Source organism: Tetranychus urticae, chromosome 1 (genome assembly GCF_039701765.1).
Source record: "Tetranychus urticae isolate SD_2017Ah chromosome 1, NJAU_TeUrti_SD_1.0, whole genome shotgun sequence".
NCBI lineage: Eukaryota > Metazoa > Arthropoda > Arachnida > Trombidiformes > Tetranychidae > Tetranychus > Tetranychus urticae.
Window position 1 is genome coordinate 16854451 of NC_142958.1, and position 20351 is coordinate 16874801.

Below are 20351 nucleotides of genomic sequence, written 5' to 3' on the forward strand. Positions count from 1 at the left end.
AAATTATTATGAAAAGTAAAATAAAAATGGATTTAAAGATAGCGGTGTAGGAATTTAACGTTCATCGATAGAGGGCATTGCTTACCACATTCGGAAGCGGAAAAGACTTTTTATAATTGTAAGTTGGATTTTTGATAAGTTGTAGTGTTTGTTTATTTCTTTCTTGTTTAAATTAAAGTAATTTATTACAATTAATTAAAATGGTAAGTTTAATGTTTTATTGTTGAATCTGGACCTCTATTTACCTGTGCTCTTTGTTTTCTCGTTTTTCAGGCAAAGCGAACCAAGAAGGTAGGAGTTGTTGGTAAATATGGTACTCGGTACGGTGCTTCTCTCAGGAAAATGGTTAAGAAAATTGAAGTCACACAACACTCAAAGTACACATGTACATTTTGCGGAAAGGTAGGTGTCTTTTAGATTTTACATGTGAATTATTTTCCGTTCTGTGTGTTTCTCGGTCTAATCCATGTGTTATTCGTTTTTTAAAGGAAACAATGAAGCGATCATGTGTAGGAATCTGGTCTTGCCGCGGTTGTGGCAAAACAGTTGCCGGAGGAGCCTATGTCTTTAGCACAACCACTGCAGCTACTGTTCGTGGTGCTGTTAGAAGATTGCGAGAAATGAAAGAATCTTAAGCTATAGTTTTGTTTAAATTCATCAACTCTTCTGTCACTTTTTTGTCTTCATGATCGAAAATAAAGACTTTAAAAAATGAAAAGTGCCTCGTTATCGACTGTGCTTTCTCAGCAGCTTACGCTTCAAAATCTGTTCACCTTGTGATCTAGTTTATCAATTTTATTAACCAATAAATTGATGGCCGGTCACAATTATTCGTAATTTCGTAATTTTGTAACTTATCAAGCCATCATCTAGATTAGACAATTCACTGAGGCTCGTGAAATGCTGCAGAAGAGACAATTTTTTCAAAAATTCAATTCAAATGTTTAATAAAAAAGAAAGTTGAGGTGTTAAGGTTCCATCAATGGAAATATAATTTCACACCAAGCATATCAAGGTTATTTAAGGTAAGTGAAGATTGTAATTTAAGTGTTGCTGTTTGTTGGCCAAATAAAATTGACCTCGAAAGTTTGATTAAAATAGTTTTAAAGCATGCAATTAGTGGCCACGACGGTCAGGGTCACGTTGTCGAGGAGCTGCTTTAATAAAATTATCAACTCGTAAAATAATTAGCTACAGTAGCACTTGAGAATTTGTCTTTTGATTAAAGTTACTTCAATGATGCTCGGTTTAGCTTCATCCTCAACAATTGTACTTTTTAATCGTAACCAAAATAATTGTACGAAGCATTTAAGCTTTGCCCAAAGTTTTCGTAGCAAATTTTTCTTTACTCAGTATCTCTGCATCAAGATTGAATCAGCATTAGCCATTAACGTCTCAGATGTTCCAACTCCGTAAATGATCTTTGAAAACAGCGAAAAGCCTTCAATCACTATCACTTCCAGACTCACTTAGTTGTAAGTCTTCACCTGAAAAAGAGCAAAATAAAAAATTAAATACATGGTAAATAGATTTGTAAATAGAAAGTAAATTGTACTTGATCGACTTACTTAATTGCGTAAATTTGGGCATACTCAACATGCTAGGCATACTTGGAAGAATTGCACTGGAAGAGGAACCATTGTTCGGACTTTGTTTGATTTTAGAATTATTGGTCATCATTGGTGTTGGCGTTGCAGGGCCAGTTTCATCATCAGAATCAGAACTACTATCTGATCCAGATGATGAAGATGAACCTGCTCTCGAATAGTTATCATCATTCAAACTTTTCGAGGCTTCTACAACTTCTTGCTTGATCTCATCATCTTCATCACTAGAGCTATCACTGTTATCACTGCTAGATGAACCATGTTCACTAGAATCACTTGATGATTCTGAGAGAATACCAATCATCTCATCATCAGGTTTAATGTGATTTGAGGTTAATAAATCATTAGTTGGCATAGATGGTTGACTGGACTGCACAAGAGGACTACGATGTAACCCGAATGCAACATTTGGTGAAGATCGATTGGATTTAGGTGTAAAGGATGAAGGCGATCCTCCTTGTGACAAACTACCATGATGTCCACCAACAGTTAAAGAAGAGGAAGAAACTTTCGGAGAAATAGGACGGCCGCCATTAATAGAGCCATTGATCATTGGTGGTGAAAGTTTCCGCTGGTTATAATTATTGTTGGAATTATTGTTATAACTACTATTGTTCCCATTGCCATTGTTACCATTGCTGTTAGATGATGATCCACTTTTTTCATTCTGAGTCTCAAATGATGGAGTGATAGGCCTAGGTAAACCAGCTCGAGAACTTCCTTCAGCTCGAGTCTTTTTCACAGTAATATTATGGGCCAACCTTTCCAATGTTAATTCTCCGGTTTCGTTGTCAATAATAAGAACACATTCTTTGAGATGTGGTTTCCTTGAGCCTTTAAAGACCGTCTGTGAAAATCCAGCTGATTCAACATTAGGCATAGTCACGGTAACTTTATTGTTTTCGCCAAATTCTATATCACCCACTTTGGTAGTATCAACTGAAGCAGGCTTGAAATCATACCGAACAGTGTGTAGGCCTTTAGGGCCACGATTGCACCGATAATTACGAAAACTATCACCCAACACTAACTGACGAGTTTCACCACCAAGTCCAATACCATTGGTTAGCTTTGCCTTGATTGTGAAAACAATGAGATTTGTTAAACAGTTGATCAAGAAAAGAAAGTAAAAAATGACTAACCATTTTAATTAATTGGAATAAATCAATTTGGACCAACAAGAAAGACGTAAACAAATAACCAAAATTAAAGAGACCAACTTATAAACAATGGAGAGAGACCTCTGAAAACTGAATAGTTGGGTGTACAAACCGAAAGTGAGCTCTGAAAAGAGGTCAATTGGTTAGTCCAAGTTTTTTATTTTAAGACCAAACTAAAGCGCTTTCTTTTTCAAAATATGAGAATCCATTTTACACTAAAATGATATTAAGCTTCTTAATATTAAGATTCTTAAGATATTTGCAAACGTCTCTTGCACTTCCTAATGTAGAATCATATTGCCCTCTGGCGGTAGAAATTAACACCGCTACCTTTAAATAAAAATAAATTGTCTTTTATTCACCAATTTGCAGTTGTTTAATTTGATTTGGACCAGATCTAAGAATTTATTGAATAGCTTGAAGTTCGGGCAGGACATGCCTGAATACTTAATCTGGTTTAAGTCCAAAGAAGATTAAAATTGAAACATTTTAAAGTATGAAGAAATCATTTCGATTTTGAAACAATATTGCAATTAAATTGTCTCAAGCACTTTGTTGGTTCAGTGAATTTGTCTGAAATTTGATCATATAATTCAAATTTAGCTGTTTAAACATAACATTTCCTGAAATTTACAGAGCGCATAGTTTGAGATCCGTCCGGATAATTTCAACTAGATCCTGTAAATTTTTGATTAGCGCAAGAATTGTCCCATAATTTATGGTCGATTTACGGAAAGATTTTACATTTATGAGACTAGATGTATTCGTAATGGCTTTGACTAGAATAATTAAGTTAAAGAATCAATGTAAAGGTTATGGACATCAAACAATTCAAAGGCAAATCTGACTGTTGGCAGAATCAAAAACAAATCAGTCACGCTGAAAATTCACAGCTAAAGATTGATTAAAACTCAGGCTAAAATCTAAGTTAGGTGTTTATAGTTAAAGTTGAAATAAATGTCCATATTAGTCTGATGTGATGAAGAGGAAAACGTTAGAATCGGGCCTCGATGAGCAATAATTATTGTATTCAAAACGCCCATTATTATCAGATATTGTAATTTACGGACATTTAATGAGAGATTTACTCGATAAAATTCAAAGAAATTGATTTAAATCGAAAGAATAGAAATTTTCGTGGCTTAAAAATTTGTAAATTGGGCAACAAACCAAATTTAACATTGATTCAATTTTATTTCAACAGAAATTCAAAAAAAGAGGCAAACTTGAAGAAACAGGGAAAAACGAAAAAGATAAAGTGTGAGAGATAGCTTAGGGTGGTGTGCTTTCTCTCAGTTCAACTTTCATTGTTTCTGATTTAAAGAGTGTTTCTTATTCTTGTCATCTTTCTGATTATTATTAATTAATTTAATTGTCTTTCTTTGTCAACCTCTTGTACTACTTTTAAATAATTCAAAATGATGATGATGCCGAACATAACCAACCCCTTGAAACCTATTCAAGTTTTAAAAGCTGGTGCCGATGAGGAGAAAGCTGAAGCAGCTCGAATTAGCTCATTTGTTGGTGCTATTACGGTTGGGGAATTGGTTAAAACAACTCTTGGCCCTAAAGGAATGGACAAAATTTTATTATGTAGTACCAGTAGAAGTAATAAGGTCGAAATTACTAATGATGGTGCAACCATTTTGAAAAGTATTGGAGTCAATAATCCTGCTGCTAAGGTTCTTGTTGATATTTCTAAGGTAAGTAAAAAGCATGGTCTCATCGTAATAATATTGATCGTAAGAAATGTTTGACTCCAATTAATTGTTTCAAAATCACTTATAGACTCAAGATGATGAAGTCGGAGATGGTACAACCAGTGTTACTGTTTTAGCCTCGGAATTACTTAAGGAAGCAGAACAACTGATAAATATGAAAATTCACCCTCAAACCATCATTTCTGGATGGAGACAGGCTGTGGTTGTTGCTCGTAAAGCTTTAGAGGATAATGCTGTCGATGATAGTGCTGATGAGGAAAAATTCAAGTCTCATCTATTAAATATTGCGCGAACAACCCTTAGCTCTAAAATTCTTTCTCAACATAAAGAATTTTTCTCAGAGCTAGCTTTAAAGGCTATTCTTAAGTTAAAAGGGTCAGGAAATCTTGATGCGATTCAAATTATTAAGAAACCTGGTGGTACTTTGACTGATTCTTTCTTAGATGAAGGATTTCTTTTGGATAAGAAACCAGGAGTTAACCAACCAAAGAGAATTGAAAAGGCTAAAATCTTGATCGCCAATACTCCTATGGATACTGATAAAATTAAAGTTTTCGGTTCAAGAGTTAAGGTAGACTCTATTGCCAAAGTAGCTGAGCTCGAGCTGGCAGAAAAAGAAAAAATGAAAGATAAAGTTGACCAAATTCTAGCTCATAACATTAATGTTTTTGTTAATCGTCAATTAATTTATAATTATCCTGAACAATTGTTTGCTGACGCTGGTGTAATGGCCATTGAACATGCTGATTTCGATGGAGTGGAGCGACTTGCTCTTGTAACAGGAGGAGAAATTGTTTCTACTTTCGGTCACCCTGATAAAGTGTGTATTCCTACCTTAATACCTTACCTAAGACTTTTATACAAATTAATTAATCTGTGTTTTTATCTTTATTCAGATAAAACTTGGTCAATGTGACTTGATCGAAGAGGTAATCATCGGTGGAGATACAATGCTCAAGTTCTCTGGCGTTCCTCTTGGTGAAGCTTGTACAATTGTTCTTCGTGGAGCAACTGAGCAAATTATCGATGAAGCCGAGCGATCGCTTCACGATGCCCTTTGTGTATTATCGCAAACTGTTAAATTTCCTAAGATCATTTACGGTGGTGGTTCATCTGAAATGCTGATGGCTAATGCTGTTTCTAAACTTGCTGCAGAAACACCAGGTAAAGAACAGTTTGCTATGGAAGCATTCGCTAAAGCTTTACGACAACTTCCAACAATTATTGCCGATAATGGTGGTTACGATAGTGCTCAACTTATTTCTCAACTCAGAGCAATTCACCAACAGGGTAAACACAGTTACGGATTAGACATGGAGAATGGAGCTGTTGAAGATATGGCTAAATTAAACATTATTGAAGCAGCTGTAGTCAAAAGACAAGTTCTCTTAAGTGCTGCTGAAGCCGCTGAAATGATTTTACGAGTTGATAACATCATTAAAGCAGCTCCTCGACAACGTGACCCTGACCGTCGTGGCCACTAATTTTATGCCTATTGAATCAACCTTTCTTGGTCAGTTTTATTTGGCCAATGAACAGCAACATATAAATAATAGCAACAATCTTCACTTACCTTAAATAACCTTGATATGCTTGGTGTGAAATTATATTTCCACTGATGGAACCTTAACACCTTAATCTTTTTTATTAAACGTTCGAACCAAATTTTGTTGAAGAAAAAAAAATTGCCTCATTCCTTACTCTTTCATAAATCTTAATTACTTTACTCATTCTAAATTAAACCGTCCATTAGATGAATCAAATTATTAAATGATGAAAGCGATTGATTGTGGCCATTAACTTGCTATTAAAATGCAATTTGAATAAACTAAACCATAAAGCTCGGTTGATAAATTTTCAATTGAAAGTTGCTTTAAAAAAGACCAATGATAATAGATCACAGTATTCATCATTTGTGTATTTAAATTGAAAAGAAACCTAATAGTTTCTATTAAACTGACGTGAAATTTCATTGTTAGCCAAAGTCTTTATTATCAATCAAATAGACAGCTGACTAAATCACATTATATTAACAATAAAAAATTATAATAAAATAGTAATTATTTTTGATAATAGCAATGAAATGTAAACTTGGCCAGCCCAATGGCCAGTCTACTTTGATAATTTTAATTGTTATCTTGAAATGGATTCAGGTAAATTATCAAGGTCATTATTTAATATCATTGTTTGATTGTAAAGTCAATTTGCTTACTGATTATCTTTGAGAGAAAAAAAAGCTTCCTGTAAGGGTCACTTTTACAGGTCAGTTTGACTTGTAGCTTTCCATTTCAGGAACACATTTATGTCTGTAGATGATGAAGATGATGTTAATAGTGAGGATAGTTAATGTTCAATCTGAACCGGTTTTTTATTGAGAACAAATTCTCAAGTTATTTGTACGATTCTTTTCTTGGTTTTACTCACTCATTCACATATCATCATCAACATCATCATCACTTTGGTTAACTTGTAAAAGGTTAACCATTAAACTTAATTTGCCTAATTTCATTTACTTTTTTTGGCTCAAATCATTTTTCCCTTCTAATTTTGCACCAAAAATCAAACATTTTCAAGTGAACCATATTTTTTACCGTCTCGTTGAGATTCAATGTATTATTTTTCAATTGAATGGATTCATTAAAGATGTTTAATATTACTTCAATCAACTGATCCAATGAAAGACCAACAATAATGATAACTGAACAATTTGAACCCAATAAGGTGACAATTAGAGGGATTTAAAATAATGATTAAAAAATATGATAATCTACAGTTTTCTGGTAATCACAATTCCAATTACCTTCTCTTTTCTTCTTGAAGCCTTTTGTTGATTTCATTGCTTTTTCATTCCAAACCATTTCAACAATACTTGGAAATTAAAAAGATTCAATTAAATTATCATTATAATGCATAATTGTCCTACCTTTACAAATAATTTGACTCGGACAATTAATCAATAACGTAAAATGCTAATGACTTGACAAACACAATAAAGACGCTGCAAGAAAATGAAAGTAAAGTAATGCCAAATGAAATTGAAAGTGCACCATTATCCGTATTAACATTGTATTATCAGCTATGAAATGAGCTTAAATAAAGCTCTGATTGTAATCATCTATTTAATCTAACTTGTTATGCTTTTGAAATTAAAAGGAGCAAAAAAAAGAGATTGAAAACAGATTAATAGTCGATTAAAAGTTAAACTGTTCAAGAAAAGCGGAAAATCTCGTTAAACTAGTCTTTCAAAGAAGGTTGATAAACATTTTACCATCGAAATGTAAGTTTAACTAAAAAATTGAATGAAAAGACGAAATGATGAAGACAACGACGACAAAGATGAAAAATGATGAAGACGATGAAGATGAAAAAAAAGCATACTCCAGCTGAGTGAGTTGCTCTATATCTTGATTCCCGATAAACACCTTAAAATCAACTTTATTCGTACCTTGATTCAGTTATACAGATTAACACGAAAAAAAACGGTTCCCCTGCTTGTGATCCAGTCATCCACTTTTCTGTTCACTTGAAACCTGTTGACGCGATATTGAACATTCATTTGAATCTTTTCCACTTCTTCTGATTCCCTCCTCCCATCATCTTCCCTCTTTTCATCTTCATCTTCTTCTTCTTCTTCTTTTATTTTTTCTACTCTTGTTTATCGCTTTTTCATACGAATGTTGACTTCGCTCAGTCAGTACCAGTTAACACGAGTAAAAGGTTCACCATGTTTTGTTACCAGTTAAATGAAAAGTGAACCCAAAAGTGGTTGAAATCAATCGCTTTCCAAACCCAATTTACCCGTCAATTTACATACAAAAATATCATTAAAAATGTGTTTCCATCTTTGACATGACTTAACCAAAAACCATTGTTAACCCATGGTTAACTGTCATCTCATCTAATGATCAACACTCTAATTGTGTAAATTGTTTAATTTCAAGTTAACCCAAAAAACCCGAAAAAAGGATTTACTTTGTTTTACTGGTTTTGCCATTGGATAAATCACATGTTAACCGGCAAGTTCAACTCTTTTATTTTCCCTTGTCCTTTAAATTAAAACTACAATTACAATTATCATTACAGTTACTTGTCAACTTTCACATAAGCTGATCCATTAACAGTGTCCAGTTTCAAGAGTCAACATTAACATTGTTAAATCATCCTAATTATCTTGATTCAACTCATCTTGATTGTCATCTTTAAAGCTTAAATAACCATTCTTTCGTTGCTTCCAAGACCGTATTACGTGCATCTTTTTTACATCTCAATAGTTTACATCTCAATACAATTAAAACTAATTTACCGTTTCTCATCATTAAAACAAAAGGAGCGGTCATCGATCTTACTTTGGACCTAAAAGTAGCCAATTGTTAATACATTTTAAATACTCTTCTAATTGCTCATTTAACTCTTAAAGTCTTTCCTTTTTTTTCTGTTGGCTGTTTTGTTTTTGCTCTTCAAGAAGGAGTAATAATCTAAATTAACCTTCTTCCCTTTTATACCTATTATTATCATTATTATTCAGTCGCAATTTGTGCTCATCTTAATTGCTGTTAAATTAGCTATTTTTTGTTCTTCTTACCTTTCACAATCTCAACAAATTTGCTTCATTTACCTTCACTTTCTCTGTTGTTTACAAACTCTTGAAGCCGTTCTCGATCAACGCCATTATCAACATCATCTTCAACAGTCAATTTCAGTGTCATTACCAAATTTAGTGATTGATCATTTGGAAATGATTAATTTGTGTTTCCATTCAAATCAGCACAAAGATTCCATGTTCACCTTTTCTTGGTGTTAACAGTTTGCCAATTTGTTTCCAATCAATTTAACTGGATTATTTGTTTTACCCAAACCAGAATCAGTTGATCAGTTAATCAAGTCAACACACAAGTAATTTACCGGAAAACTTGGATGTTAACCTCCAAGTTGTCCAAATAAGATGAACTTGGTTAATCTTAAAGAAAATTGATTCTGACCTTTCCGTTAATCGAACCCGTAAAGGTATTAAAAAAAAAGTTAAAGCAAATATCATTTGATCATCTTTTCATCTTTTCATCACTCCCATCATCATTAATATCATCATCTTCATCTAAAATATAATTGTGCGTTTGTTCAACATTTGCTAATTTGGTTTTACATTTAAAGCTGGAAACAATTATTATAAAAAATAAATCATGAAATCAAGCAAATCTACTTTATGGATATTGATTACAACAATTATCATCATTAACCTTTGTCAGGTTAATCAAGCAATCAAACCTGGATTAAAAGATAATAGCACTTTGAGCAAAAAAATTGTAAGTTTCAATTTTTTCCTTCCATCAACAATACTTTTCATTTCAACCAACCTCACCTTACATCAAATGTTGAACAATTTAATTCACTTTTAACCACAATTTTTACACTTTAACAAGAAATGTTATAAAAAACAGAATCAACAATTAATCATTGATCTTAATTGCTCCCAAGTAGCAAATGTTTAATCTTTACTAACCACTACAGTTGGGTTCACCTTGACCAGCCCATAATAAATATCATTGGTAATCCTTGAAATTCAATCCATAGCTTTGGTTAAATAACCGAGTTTATAATTTATGTTTCAATTAACAATTTCAATTAATAATTGCTTCAAATTGATTTGATAGAGAAATCAAGTTTTAATAGCAAATGTTTCATTACTTATTGATGAAAGGCAATTGATTGGTTTTGATTCATCAGCTGATGGCTGTACAATCAAATCTATTGCTTTTCATTGATAATGTTAATTAAAAAAAGGTGTAACTTTACCATACTTTTTCGGGTTTATTTCAACCTTTTGCTCGATTTTTTGATTGAACCCAATTTAGATTGTAAACAACTAACTATCTTTCCTGCCATCTTATTTTGATCAACATTATTTAACTTCTTCTTCCACTCCAATCATCTATTTTGGATTATAATTTAAATATATTTTTACTTTGATAGTGGTAACATTTAATACCACCTTGATTGACCATTTAGGAATGAAGATAACAAAAGATGTATTTCAAAATTGACATGAAAATGATTAATGCAACAATTTATCAGCATTTTACGGGTATAATTAACTATTGTAACAGTTATTTCAATGTTAGTCCTGAAATAATATAAGGCCAAACATTATAAAGGGTTTCATTTGAAGATCACTAAAATTTTCATTTTGTTATTTTCACTGTTATCATATGATATTGGTTGTCCATGCAAATAAATTGTTTCAAAATGGTAATAACCAGACAATCAAAGTTGATTTGATTCTATCAATGAAGACATTTAAGGTTCTATACTTAGGATAAGACATGTCTGGTCAAGTTGATAGTTCATTTGTTTTGGGTAAAAGGTATATAAAGCTGCTTAAACGGATAAGATAACTGCATAAATATTGATAAATTTTAATGAACTTCATGGAATGGGTAGACTGAAATTGTATAGCTACAATGTGTAACTGAGCGTCCAGTTTTTGATTGACTTGTAAAGTCTGATCATTGAAGCCTTGGCGCTTTTCGCACAAATTTGTTACAGTGAGTCGACCTTTCGCCGATAATATGCCTATTGATAGTTGAACATTTGGTTTGAGATTTGTAAAGGTTTACATTATTTAAAAACAAATGGCACTTCAACCCGATACTTGTTGGTCTTACTAAACATTTAAGCTCTTAAGAGCTGTTAATAGACTTTGTTTCCATCTAAAGGATTCTTAATTGCTCAAAATAATTAGATGAACTTTAACGAGTGAAGTCTCAACCAGCAAATCAGTTTAGAGATTTACAGAGAGAAAATGAAAGCAAATTTTCCAAATGAATCCAGATAAGTTTATAAGACCAGATTTTCGTCTTTTCATTTAACCAACACCAAACTTACACAATTTACCTAAACTTGGCATTTTTTTAATTCCGGTTAACTCGATTGTTTGGTGATTGATGAACTAAACGTTACCGTTCAGTGCAGCGGTTAACAATGCACCGTGAAATGAATTGATTATTGAAACAATTGAGAAATGATTAGAAAGCCGATATAAATAATAGTGTTGAACATCTAAAGAGAAGCGTTTAGACGATTCATCATTGAAACGTTATCACGTCCATTGAACAATTTTCAGTGCGTTTTTGGACCAAGTAAACTCTTATCCTTTGAGCATCACAATCCTAAAGTCACCATCACAGTCAATCTGTAAGCAAAAAAAGGTGAACAACTGTTTATCGATTGGCATCATTTTACATGAAAATTGTTATCAAAAAATTGACACAAAATTTAATCAATTTGACTTGCAATTGGATTGCCGATTGATTCAGGTTCACTCTGTGAACAATTATAACCTTATTTCAAGTAACATTTTATCATTCAGTTGAACATGCTTTTCTTTTCTCAGGTAAAAGTGCAAAATAATTTCTCATTAGCCTTCAAATATAAAGCAACATTTTATCAGATCTGTCTGTGAATATCTTTTAATGAAATTCGCTGAGAAATTGATGAAAATGTGAAAAATGTTCAAATTCATGTTGGATATTTTTACTGGATTCTACAATAGATATCATTGAATTCAATCGAGTTGAATGTTTTTTATTTGTTTGGATCGGAAAAAGGTTCATTGAAGCGTTTACCTTGTTTTTACAACTCAACAGGTAATGATGAATTTTTGGATAAAGCAAATGAACAAGAGAAGAGGAGAAAAAATTGTCTGATCAAATCATCTTAAACGAGGTCACAAATCACCAAATTGTAATTCACCTTTTCTCTAATCATCATTACAATTAACTTTATTTTCATTTTCTAGTTTCTCTTTTCCTTTCAAACCAATTAATGATTGCCTTTGATTTTCAATTTTTACCTGGAAACATTTTCCTCTACAAAATCATCTTTAAAAGCGCAAGTTTGTTGCATGTTTATGAAATTCAAATTGAATGTTTACCTTCTTTACCTTCTAATTTACTGGTTATTATTTGATTATTATGCTTAATTTGTTGCTTACCTATTTAATGAGATTTTGTTCGTTATCATCTTCTCAGCATCTTTTATTGATTTGCTCTTTTTGCGGTGAAAAGCAAAAAATTAGGAAGTAAAGATGAGGTCAAGTAAAAGTGAGACCAATTTGTTGAGGAAATGAGGTGATGAATTGACCATGAAATTTTTTAGCAACTTTTAAAGGTAACTTTAAATTGAATGAATGCAATTTGGCTAATTGCTTTGAAATGAAACAAATTTTCATTCAACACTGTTGACATTAAGCTAGGTTAATCTTTGTTTATCATGATTACTTTTAATTGTGACCTATTCAAGTGCAAATTCATATTAGGGACAAATGATTAGATAGATAGTCAATTGAAACCAAATTTTGTCCAAATAATCTCGTTTTATCATCATTCCTTATTGTTTAAATTGGCAAAAAACTCCGTGAATATCAATTAAAATTGATAGGAAAATTTTCCACTTGGTACAGGTTAACAAAGCTGCAGTATCCGAAGCACAAAGCTATAATTATTGTAGTAATTAGTAATGGGTTTCAGTGATGAACAGTTGCCAAGCATTTCGGTTAGATTAATCATATTTGGTTAATTTTCTTGTTTAGTCTAATATGGTCAAGTTATTACAATTATTGGATAATTAGATAAAAATGGATGATGGACACGAACAGCAGAGATGGACACGAAATCTTTCCTGCAATGAATGATGGACAGTGAAGCAACTTTGTATTAAATCAACAGGTTCTCGTCGTTCAATTAATAATTGCACATCAGTCTTAATTTAGATAGTAATCCTGAAGATTCACCAAAAAATGTACCTAAAGATGTGGATTTTGTACCAAAAACCCTTGAAAAATTGACCTTTACTTTGACAAATAATGTTGACTTACTTCGTAAAAATACCTTTTTTCATTCGACCTGGAATTTGATATTCGATAATCAAACTCCGATTTTCTCATCTGTTAACATCAAACTGACCTTAAATTCCTTAATTTTCACAGTAGAAAAAGTTATGAGAAAATAAACATAAAATTCACACTGAAAATATACAGAAACAATTGTAATAATGAACCGATTTGCCCTTATTTATCATTTAACTCTTGTTACTCAATTTAATAATGCAATTGAATGGTCTATGAGATGGAGCCACAGATTAAAATAGCCGCATTTTTCAAACTAAACCAAATCAACTAATTTTGATCAAGATCAATAGTTGATTAAGAGGTGATCATCCTTTTTACAGGCTGTTATACTTTTCGAGCAAAACAAAATTCAAGTGAAAGCTTGATTAGTTTACCATTTCATGATTTCCAGCAAATGATAAACTGTAACAATTTATTCAGTCAATTTTCAGGGTTAATCAGAAGAGCTTTAGAACTCGATGAAAGCTTATTCAATGCGATTAATGAAAAAAAGCAGAAATAAAAGATTCTTGAGAAAAATTTAATCATTTTTAGATCAACATTTTTTTGCAATATAAAAGATGAATCTGTTCATTATGATTATTTCACTGATTATTGATGTGAAAATGTGACGATATTATTATATCATCACTTAATGATTGGAAATGTAATGTGAATTAAAAGAAATGTCTGAAGACGAAGCAAAAAATGTTAATCAGGTTAATCAACATTATTTTGGATTGAACAGTTTTCTTGACAAACAATCATTTGATTACCTTGAATGATAATGATGATGACGATGATTATGATTATATTATTATTATTACAATAAATGACATTAGCCTATTTAGGTTTTAACTTTAACAATCAAAATTTTCCTTTGAATTGGTTGATTGTCGTTGAATGTTTCAAACAAAAAAATGGAAACATCAATCACTTTAATCATTAATTGTTTGTCAAATAAGACAATTTAAAGACGGCGAAAATTTATAAATTATTATTATTATTAACCAATAATTAATCGCTTTCACCGTATTTACCAAGTTGATCTCATCGATCCGTCAATTGTTAATCATCATTTCTTGTAATTTACTGTTACAATAACCGCCTACAGATTTGTTAACCTTTCAAATGTTGATTCACTTTTAACTTGAACCCTTTTAATTATAATTGTTGGTATAATTATATTCATGTTCAACTCTTTGTTTCATCAGGATTAACCTGAATAGCAATTGAAAGTGAAAACTCAATTCAAACACTAATCTTAATTATGTTTCAATGAATGAGTTTGGATTTTAAAGTAAATTTCACTTTCAAATTGTCATTAATGGAAAGCTCAATTCATTTCTTGTCTTCATCAAATCAGTGATTTAAATAAAAAGTGATAAAGAATCAAATAATTAGCAGAAAAATCAATGATTAATGATTCGAGTTTATTTCAATTTCCAATTTTTTACACTTGAATCTCAGTGAATGTTGATTTGCGATTTTAATTTTTGTTCATTTATTTTTTGTTGCTTTTACAGATAAAGAGACGTCTTAGTCAAGATCAATTGTTTGAAGATTTAAATGATGATTCTGGTTCAGATGGAACTTCATTCTATTTTCTTCCTGCTAAAACAATTAGAGGAAACACTCGGTATGGTTACATGCAAGATTCAGTTGATTCAAATGGAGGTGACATTTCCTATTTAGAATCTGATGAGGAAATTAAATCTTCCTCGGCTCCTCGATCAGGATCCATTTTACCCAATGGAAGGCCAGGTCGAATGAGAGTCCGTCGAGTTGAACAGTCACCCTCCTTGTTGCCATCTGCTGATCATCTCATTGAATCAAATTCTGAATATAAATTTGACGATTTTATTGTGCCAAACAGTTCATCATCAGCCAAAAGGAATTACAATTCATCTTCAGCTTCCCTATTAGCATCGCCATCATCAGCTTCATCAGCTTCATCCGCATCTCCCTACGAAGCTAATCATGGATCAAGATCCACTTCATTTGGAAGTCGACGTCGAATCAAGATTAAAGAGATTCAATCGGATCCCAACATGGAACCAAGAAGTGATCCAATATCACACTTTATGGAGGTTGACATGAAAGAGAACGAAGAAGGTAAAGAATTGCTTGACCCTGGGTCAAGTGAAATTCGTGATACAATTGAGCCTCGAAGTCCACATTTTAAGCAAAATTTTCGCAACTCGGACTCACTAGACTCAGTCAATTCATTTTCAAGGTTTAAAAGCAATTCAGAGGATTTTGAAGGTACTTTACCTCGACCTCAGTCAAGTTTATTATCGGGTTCAGACGGTAATACCAATAATGGACAGTCTAACCCTCAATATCGACCCAACTATGAACACTACGAGTCACGAGGAGGTTCACCATCAAGAAACAGGGAAACTCTTGGATTGGAAAGTGGGTTCACTGGTATTGTTCCAGGTTCATCATCAGGTCTATCCTCGTCATCCTCTTCTTCTTCCCGTCAACTTCATCCTTCCCTAATACGATCCACTGAAAACTCTGATTCTGTCCGTGGTAATCGAGCTCGCTATTTTAGACCTCAAACTGTTGGTGATTACCGTCAATCAAATCATGCCTACATCAATGCTGCTCGACCTCCGACCATTTTAATTCCCAACCAAGATATTCGTCAGCAACTTCCACGTCCATACTTTGTAACCACATTGCCACCTACTTTAACTTCATCTCTACCTTACACAACCTATTCGGATCTTTCAATGGTCGGCCTGTCCCACTATCAGTCGGGCAACTCTGAGTTTGAATCTCGACCTCAGTCTCATAGAAACTCTCAAACTGGTCGTAGACCATCATCTCACTATCGAACCATGATTGCTGATCATTTGGTTGATGAAGATGAACCAGTTGGTTACAATGGAAGAGGCTTAACAACGGCCTCACCTTTACCCAGTCAACCCACAAGTAGACCTACAAGGGGAACAACAAGTACAACAAGCACAACACGAGCATCAACCGAACTAACCAGAACCAGGCCAATCTCGAGAGATTATCATTACAACTATGATGGTGACAGACAGAGGCAACCCAATTACGATTATCCTGATCAACCAACAACCCGATTAAACAATCCAAACCCAAGATTGAATAATCGCCACTCAAATGATCGATCTCATCGTAATCAATTTTACTCTCAAGCAACTGCAACCACAACTTCAACAACAACAACCACGACAACGCCCAGACCAAGTCACCGCTACCAACACAACAATAATGACGATAATAATTTCGATCGGACAAATGACCGCGGTCAGCCTCAAAATTACAGGTTCGTCTTTAATTTTCCCTCATTTCTTCATTCACTTCCTCATCTCGACTGCAAATACAAAATACTAATGAGAACAGCAAAAATGAAAATTAGTGTTTTAATAAAGTCCATTAGACTTATCAACTTGATAGATATCAATATTATTAGAATTGTTAATCGGATAGATTTTGATATTACTTTAAATTGGCCTGATTTTTGCATGTTTTTCTGTTATTTTCACGCCGGCTATCAACTTCACTTCATTAGTTTACCATTTAAGGTGATTTAAACTATGAATTTAGGTGGAAATAAATGTTGACAATTAAGTTACTTTTTATACCAACAAATGCTTCCAAATTGGAAAGTTTATTTTCATTTGGGTTTACCTTTTTATACATCAATTGGTGTGTAAAATTGTGAAAACAAATTAACTGATTGATCCAATCTAAATTACAATAATCATTATTAAACACACTTTTAAACCTAAAAATTTGGGTTTGTCTTTCGGTTTGTTACAATTTAACTTTCTCATTGCTATTAATACGTCTGATTACTTTTGATATTACATTCACAAATAACCGTATTTGTTGATCAGTTATTATTATTCATATTTGCTCAAAAAATAACATTAAATCATCAAAATTTTCAACTTATACTCAAAATTTGTCCCATTCAGAGTAGCGCTTATTTCCTTTAAAATAATGTTAATCGTTGTTAACAAATGAGCATAAATTTATTTCAATTATTCGCAATTTTAGTTTAACTATTTAGTTCGAACACGATTTTTGGATATAACATGTTTTTAATAGATACATTGATATGTTGGTCAACTTGGTTGATCGGGTCAATGGTTCCGGTCAATCAAGGAATTGGATTGTTTTCCATTTTTTTCTTTTTCTTTATATTTTGTCTCTTTTCATTTATCAGAATCAATTGTTTACCAATTGTTTGATGAACATTAAATTTTATCATGAAACTCATGATTTTGAATCGTGATTTGTTAGACAATTGTATAATAGCGAGTTTTAATGGTAAAGCAAAGAAACATTCAGACGGAATAGAAACATCCATAATCTAATTTTAATCTATTAAATGCTATTTAATCTCATGATTTATTTGAATAAACTCAATCTTGAATCAACATTCATTTATATTTCAATAATAGGTTGAGTCGAGCAAAAAGTACGGAAATTTGATCTGAACTACTCTCAATTTGGTGCGATTTTTCACAAATTAAGTCTAATATACCAGAAACGGAATCAATGTCTGAGGGAAAATTAAGAAAATTGAAATTTTTCGCTTATTTTGAGATCAATTTTGAACCAACGGTGGAATCGAAGTTTTTTGGTGACTAAACATGAGCATTTCACCAATATGTGAGGTTACAGTCGAAGGTGATTAATGAAATTGAAATATCGATGATCAAAGCTCCGTAGTTTTGCTTGACTCAACCCAATAAATTGATTTGTAAACTTTTCATCTTTTTTAAAGGAAAGTTTCAATTGTTTGTTGAACCAGAAAAACGCAAAATTATTGAATTGATTGAAATAAATTGAAAAAATTTCTTTTTCGCTCATCTAATCGAAACCATTTGAACTTTCAATTCAAGATTTAATCAACTTTCTTAATTCTTTTAAATCAAACCTTTAAATCATTTTCAGCTATTTTTTATTCCATTTTCAAAGCTTTTTCAGTGAGAATGGAAAACTTTATTGATTTGTGACAAAAATAAGCATTTGATGGATTTGATTAGAAATTAAATTCTTGTAAAGTTAATAGTTAATTTAATTGATCAAGATTAGGAGATGAGTTTAACAATTTGCTTTAATAATGATTTTTAAAGGAAATTTTGAGATTCAAAGATTTTCGGAAGATTTTGTTTTCCAAATTGAAATTGCGGACAAAATGCAACGTTTTTTATCTTTTTTGAAGGAAAATCATGAAAACCATTTTGTTCATTAATTTTTTTACTTGAATGTATTTGTTCAACTCGAAATTAATTGTACTTTCCTTCTCGGTTAGAAATGATTATGATTCACCTGGACAGACTGGCACAGTTGCACCAACCAGCGAGTCTGACCAACCAAACCAATCGGACCCTGGACCACGACCTTTCCGCATTAGACCTGCTGGTCGACCGGGAGGAGGTCGACGTCGACGTAAACGACCTCGAAATCCATTGGGTTCCAACCAGGCTGCAGGACCAGCAAATAGACCTTCAACAACCACAACCACAACAACGACAACAACAACTGCACCACCACCAGCTCCATACTATTATGATGATTATGACGATAATGATGATTACGAGTATGACTATCCGACAACAACCACAACCACCCATCGTCCTCGAAGGAAGGGACGACGAGGTCAAGGAGGTCGAAGACAGCGAACAAGTACAACTCCGTCAACCACTACGACCACAACTCCAGCCCCAACCACGAAAACCTTATCACCAAATTATAAGCCTCGACCTGACAACAGGATAATTGATTACATGGTTGATCCCAATTTCCCTCATGAATTGAAAGGAGCCGATCTAACTGATTATCCATTCTATATTTCACTGCCAACTGAGATTCATTTCAATTGTGAAGGTCGACATGATGGTTATTATGCTTCCATTGAACACAAGTGTCAGGTAAATTTAATCACTTTACTTTCCTCTCTCAATCATCATTAAAAGCGCTTCACTTTTTTGCTCATCTAAATGGTCTTATAACAAGAAATGGTTAACATTTAATTGGTCAAGTTGACATAATTAAGATTGACGCTTAGAGTTAATTTGTTTGCAATTTTTATGGTCAACTATTGTAACTGAAAAGTAAATTTAAGGTTAACAATTGATCCAAATTGTCTTTTTATGTTTTTTTGCAACAATTTAATGACTAATGGAAAATTCATTTCACATTCATTTTTAATAATCAACTAATTTTGTTCCCTTTTTTTATTTCTTTCAGGTTTATCATCATTGTGCTTTGGGTCATCGATATGACTTTTTGTGTCCAAATTATACTCTGTTTGACCAGACAACCTTTACTTGTCGGTTTGTCAATACAGTTGATTGTCTTAAATCGGAAAATCATTTCAATCGAAATGATGATTTATATGCTGTAACAACTGATAAACCTGAAGATGGAGGTAAATCGTCCAAAAATGAAAAGGAAAGGTCTAAAAGAGATGATAAAGAGGCTATCAAGACAGAGGCCAGTTTAATTAATAAGCAAACATCAAGTGATTTAAACAACAATTTTAATAACAGCAGTAATAGTGATAGTTTTAAGAAGGAAAATATCGCTAAACTGGAATTAAATGGTGAGAAAAGTAATAATAGTGACAATTTGAACAATAAGACAAAAGTGAGAAATAAAGAGACAAATAAGGATGAATCTTACAAAACTTGATTCCATTACTGGTAATAAGGTAATCATTTGGATCGTCTAAATTAGGAAACAATTATTATTGATCAAATTGGATTGAAATGTTAATGATTTTTCATTGTTACTATCGATCACTGTTAAGATGAATGTCATAGGTTGGTAAAATTTAAAATTATCAATTGCTTGATTGGAGGAAATTAATTAATTTTAATAAATTATGTCAATTTATAAAGAAATTTAATTTGTCTGTTTTTATTTCATCAAAACTCTATGATTTTGAAAAAAGCGGTTATTTTTATCTTTCTGTCCTGACTAT

General features: G+C 32.3%; 4 protein-coding genes and 1 long non-coding RNA gene across 5 annotated transcripts; 3 read left to right on the forward strand and 2 right to left on the reverse strand.

Annotated features, from left to right (window-relative positions):
- Nucleotides 1-142: 142 nt before the first annotated feature.
- Nucleotides 143-718, forward strand: RpL37A (ribosomal protein L37A). The gene is made up of 3 exons (XM_015925692.3): nucleotides 143-203; nucleotides 274-402; nucleotides 489-718. Exons 1-3 carry the CDS (start codon nucleotides 201-203, stop codon nucleotides 633-635), a joined length of 279 nt encoding a protein of 92 aa, XP_015781178.1. The 5' UTR covers nucleotides 143-200; the 3' UTR covers nucleotides 636-718.
- Nucleotides 719-918: 200 nt separating this feature from the next.
- On the reverse strand, nucleotides 919-3009 carry Eaf (ELL-associated factor). The gene is made up of 3 exons (XM_015925691.3): nucleotides 2750-3009; nucleotides 1569-2682; nucleotides 919-1487 (listed from the first exon to the last, which is right to left on the reverse strand). The coding sequence occupies exons 1-3, from the start codon at nucleotides 2750-2752 to the stop codon at nucleotides 1444-1446; spliced, it is 1161 nt and encodes a 386-aa protein (XP_015781177.2). The 5' UTR covers nucleotides 2753-3009; the 3' UTR covers nucleotides 919-1443.
- Nucleotides 3010-4076: 1067 nt separating this feature from the next.
- CCT2 (chaperonin containing TCP1 subunit 2) lies at nucleotides 4077-6251 on the forward strand. The gene is made up of 3 exons (XM_015925680.3): nucleotides 4077-4470; nucleotides 4556-5308; nucleotides 5385-6251. The coding sequence occupies exons 1-3, from the start codon at nucleotides 4186-4188 to the stop codon at nucleotides 5970-5972; spliced, it is 1626 nt and encodes a 541-aa protein (XP_015781166.1). The 5' UTR covers nucleotides 4077-4185; the 3' UTR covers nucleotides 5973-6251.
- Nucleotides 6252-7955: 1704 nt separating this feature from the next.
- Nucleotides 7956-20271, forward strand: LOC107372166 (uncharacterized). Its single transcript, XM_089266340.1, has 5 exons — nucleotides 7956-9492; nucleotides 9637-9788; nucleotides 14896-16676; nucleotides 18678-19296; nucleotides 19616-20271. Exons 2-5 carry the CDS (start codon nucleotides 9666-9668, stop codon nucleotides 20057-20059), a joined length of 2967 nt encoding a protein of 988 aa, XP_089122466.1. The 5' UTR covers nucleotides 7956-9492; nucleotides 9637-9665; the 3' UTR covers nucleotides 20060-20271.
- Nucleotides 11296-13559, reverse strand: LOC149094686 (uncharacterized). Its single transcript, XR_016200935.1, has 2 exons — nucleotides 12476-13559; nucleotides 11296-11674 (listed from the first exon to the last, which is right to left on the reverse strand). It is a non-coding gene; the product is annotated as an uncharacterized LOC149094686 (long non-coding RNA).
- Nucleotides 20272-20351: the final 80 nt, after the last annotated feature.

Coding starts and splice junctions, on each gene's coding strand:
- RpL37A (XM_015925692.3), top strand. Junction 403..488: donor CATGTACATTTTGCGGAAAG/GTAGGTGTCTTT, acceptor CGTTTTTTAAAG/GAAACAATGAAGCGATCATG.
- Eaf (XM_015925691.3), bottom strand. Junction 1,488..1,568: donor GCCCAAATTTACGCAATTAA/GTAAGTCGATCA, acceptor GCTCTTTTTCAG/GTGAAGACTTACAACTAAGT.
- CCT2 (XM_015925680.3), top strand. CDS start 4,186: ATGATGATGATGCCGAACATAACCAACCCCTTGAAACCTATTCAAGTT. Junction 4,471..4,555: donor TTCTTGTTGATATTTCTAAG/GTAAGTAAAAAG, acceptor AATCACTTATAG/ACTCAAGATGATGAAGTCGG. Junction 5,309..5,384: donor CTTTCGGTCACCCTGATAAA/GTGTGTATTCCT, acceptor ATCTTTATTCAG/ATAAAACTTGGTCAATGTGA.
- LOC107372166 (XM_089266340.1), top strand. CDS start 9,666: ATGAAATCAAGCAAATCTACTTTATGGATATTGATTACAACAATTATC. Junction 9,789..14,895: donor GCACTTTGAGCAAAAAAATT/GTAAGTTTCAAT, acceptor TTGCTTTTACAG/ATAAAGAGACGTCTTAGTCA. Junction 19,297..19,615: donor CCATTGAACACAAGTGTCAG/GTAAATTTAATC, acceptor TATTTCTTTCAG/GTTTATCATCATTGTGCTTT.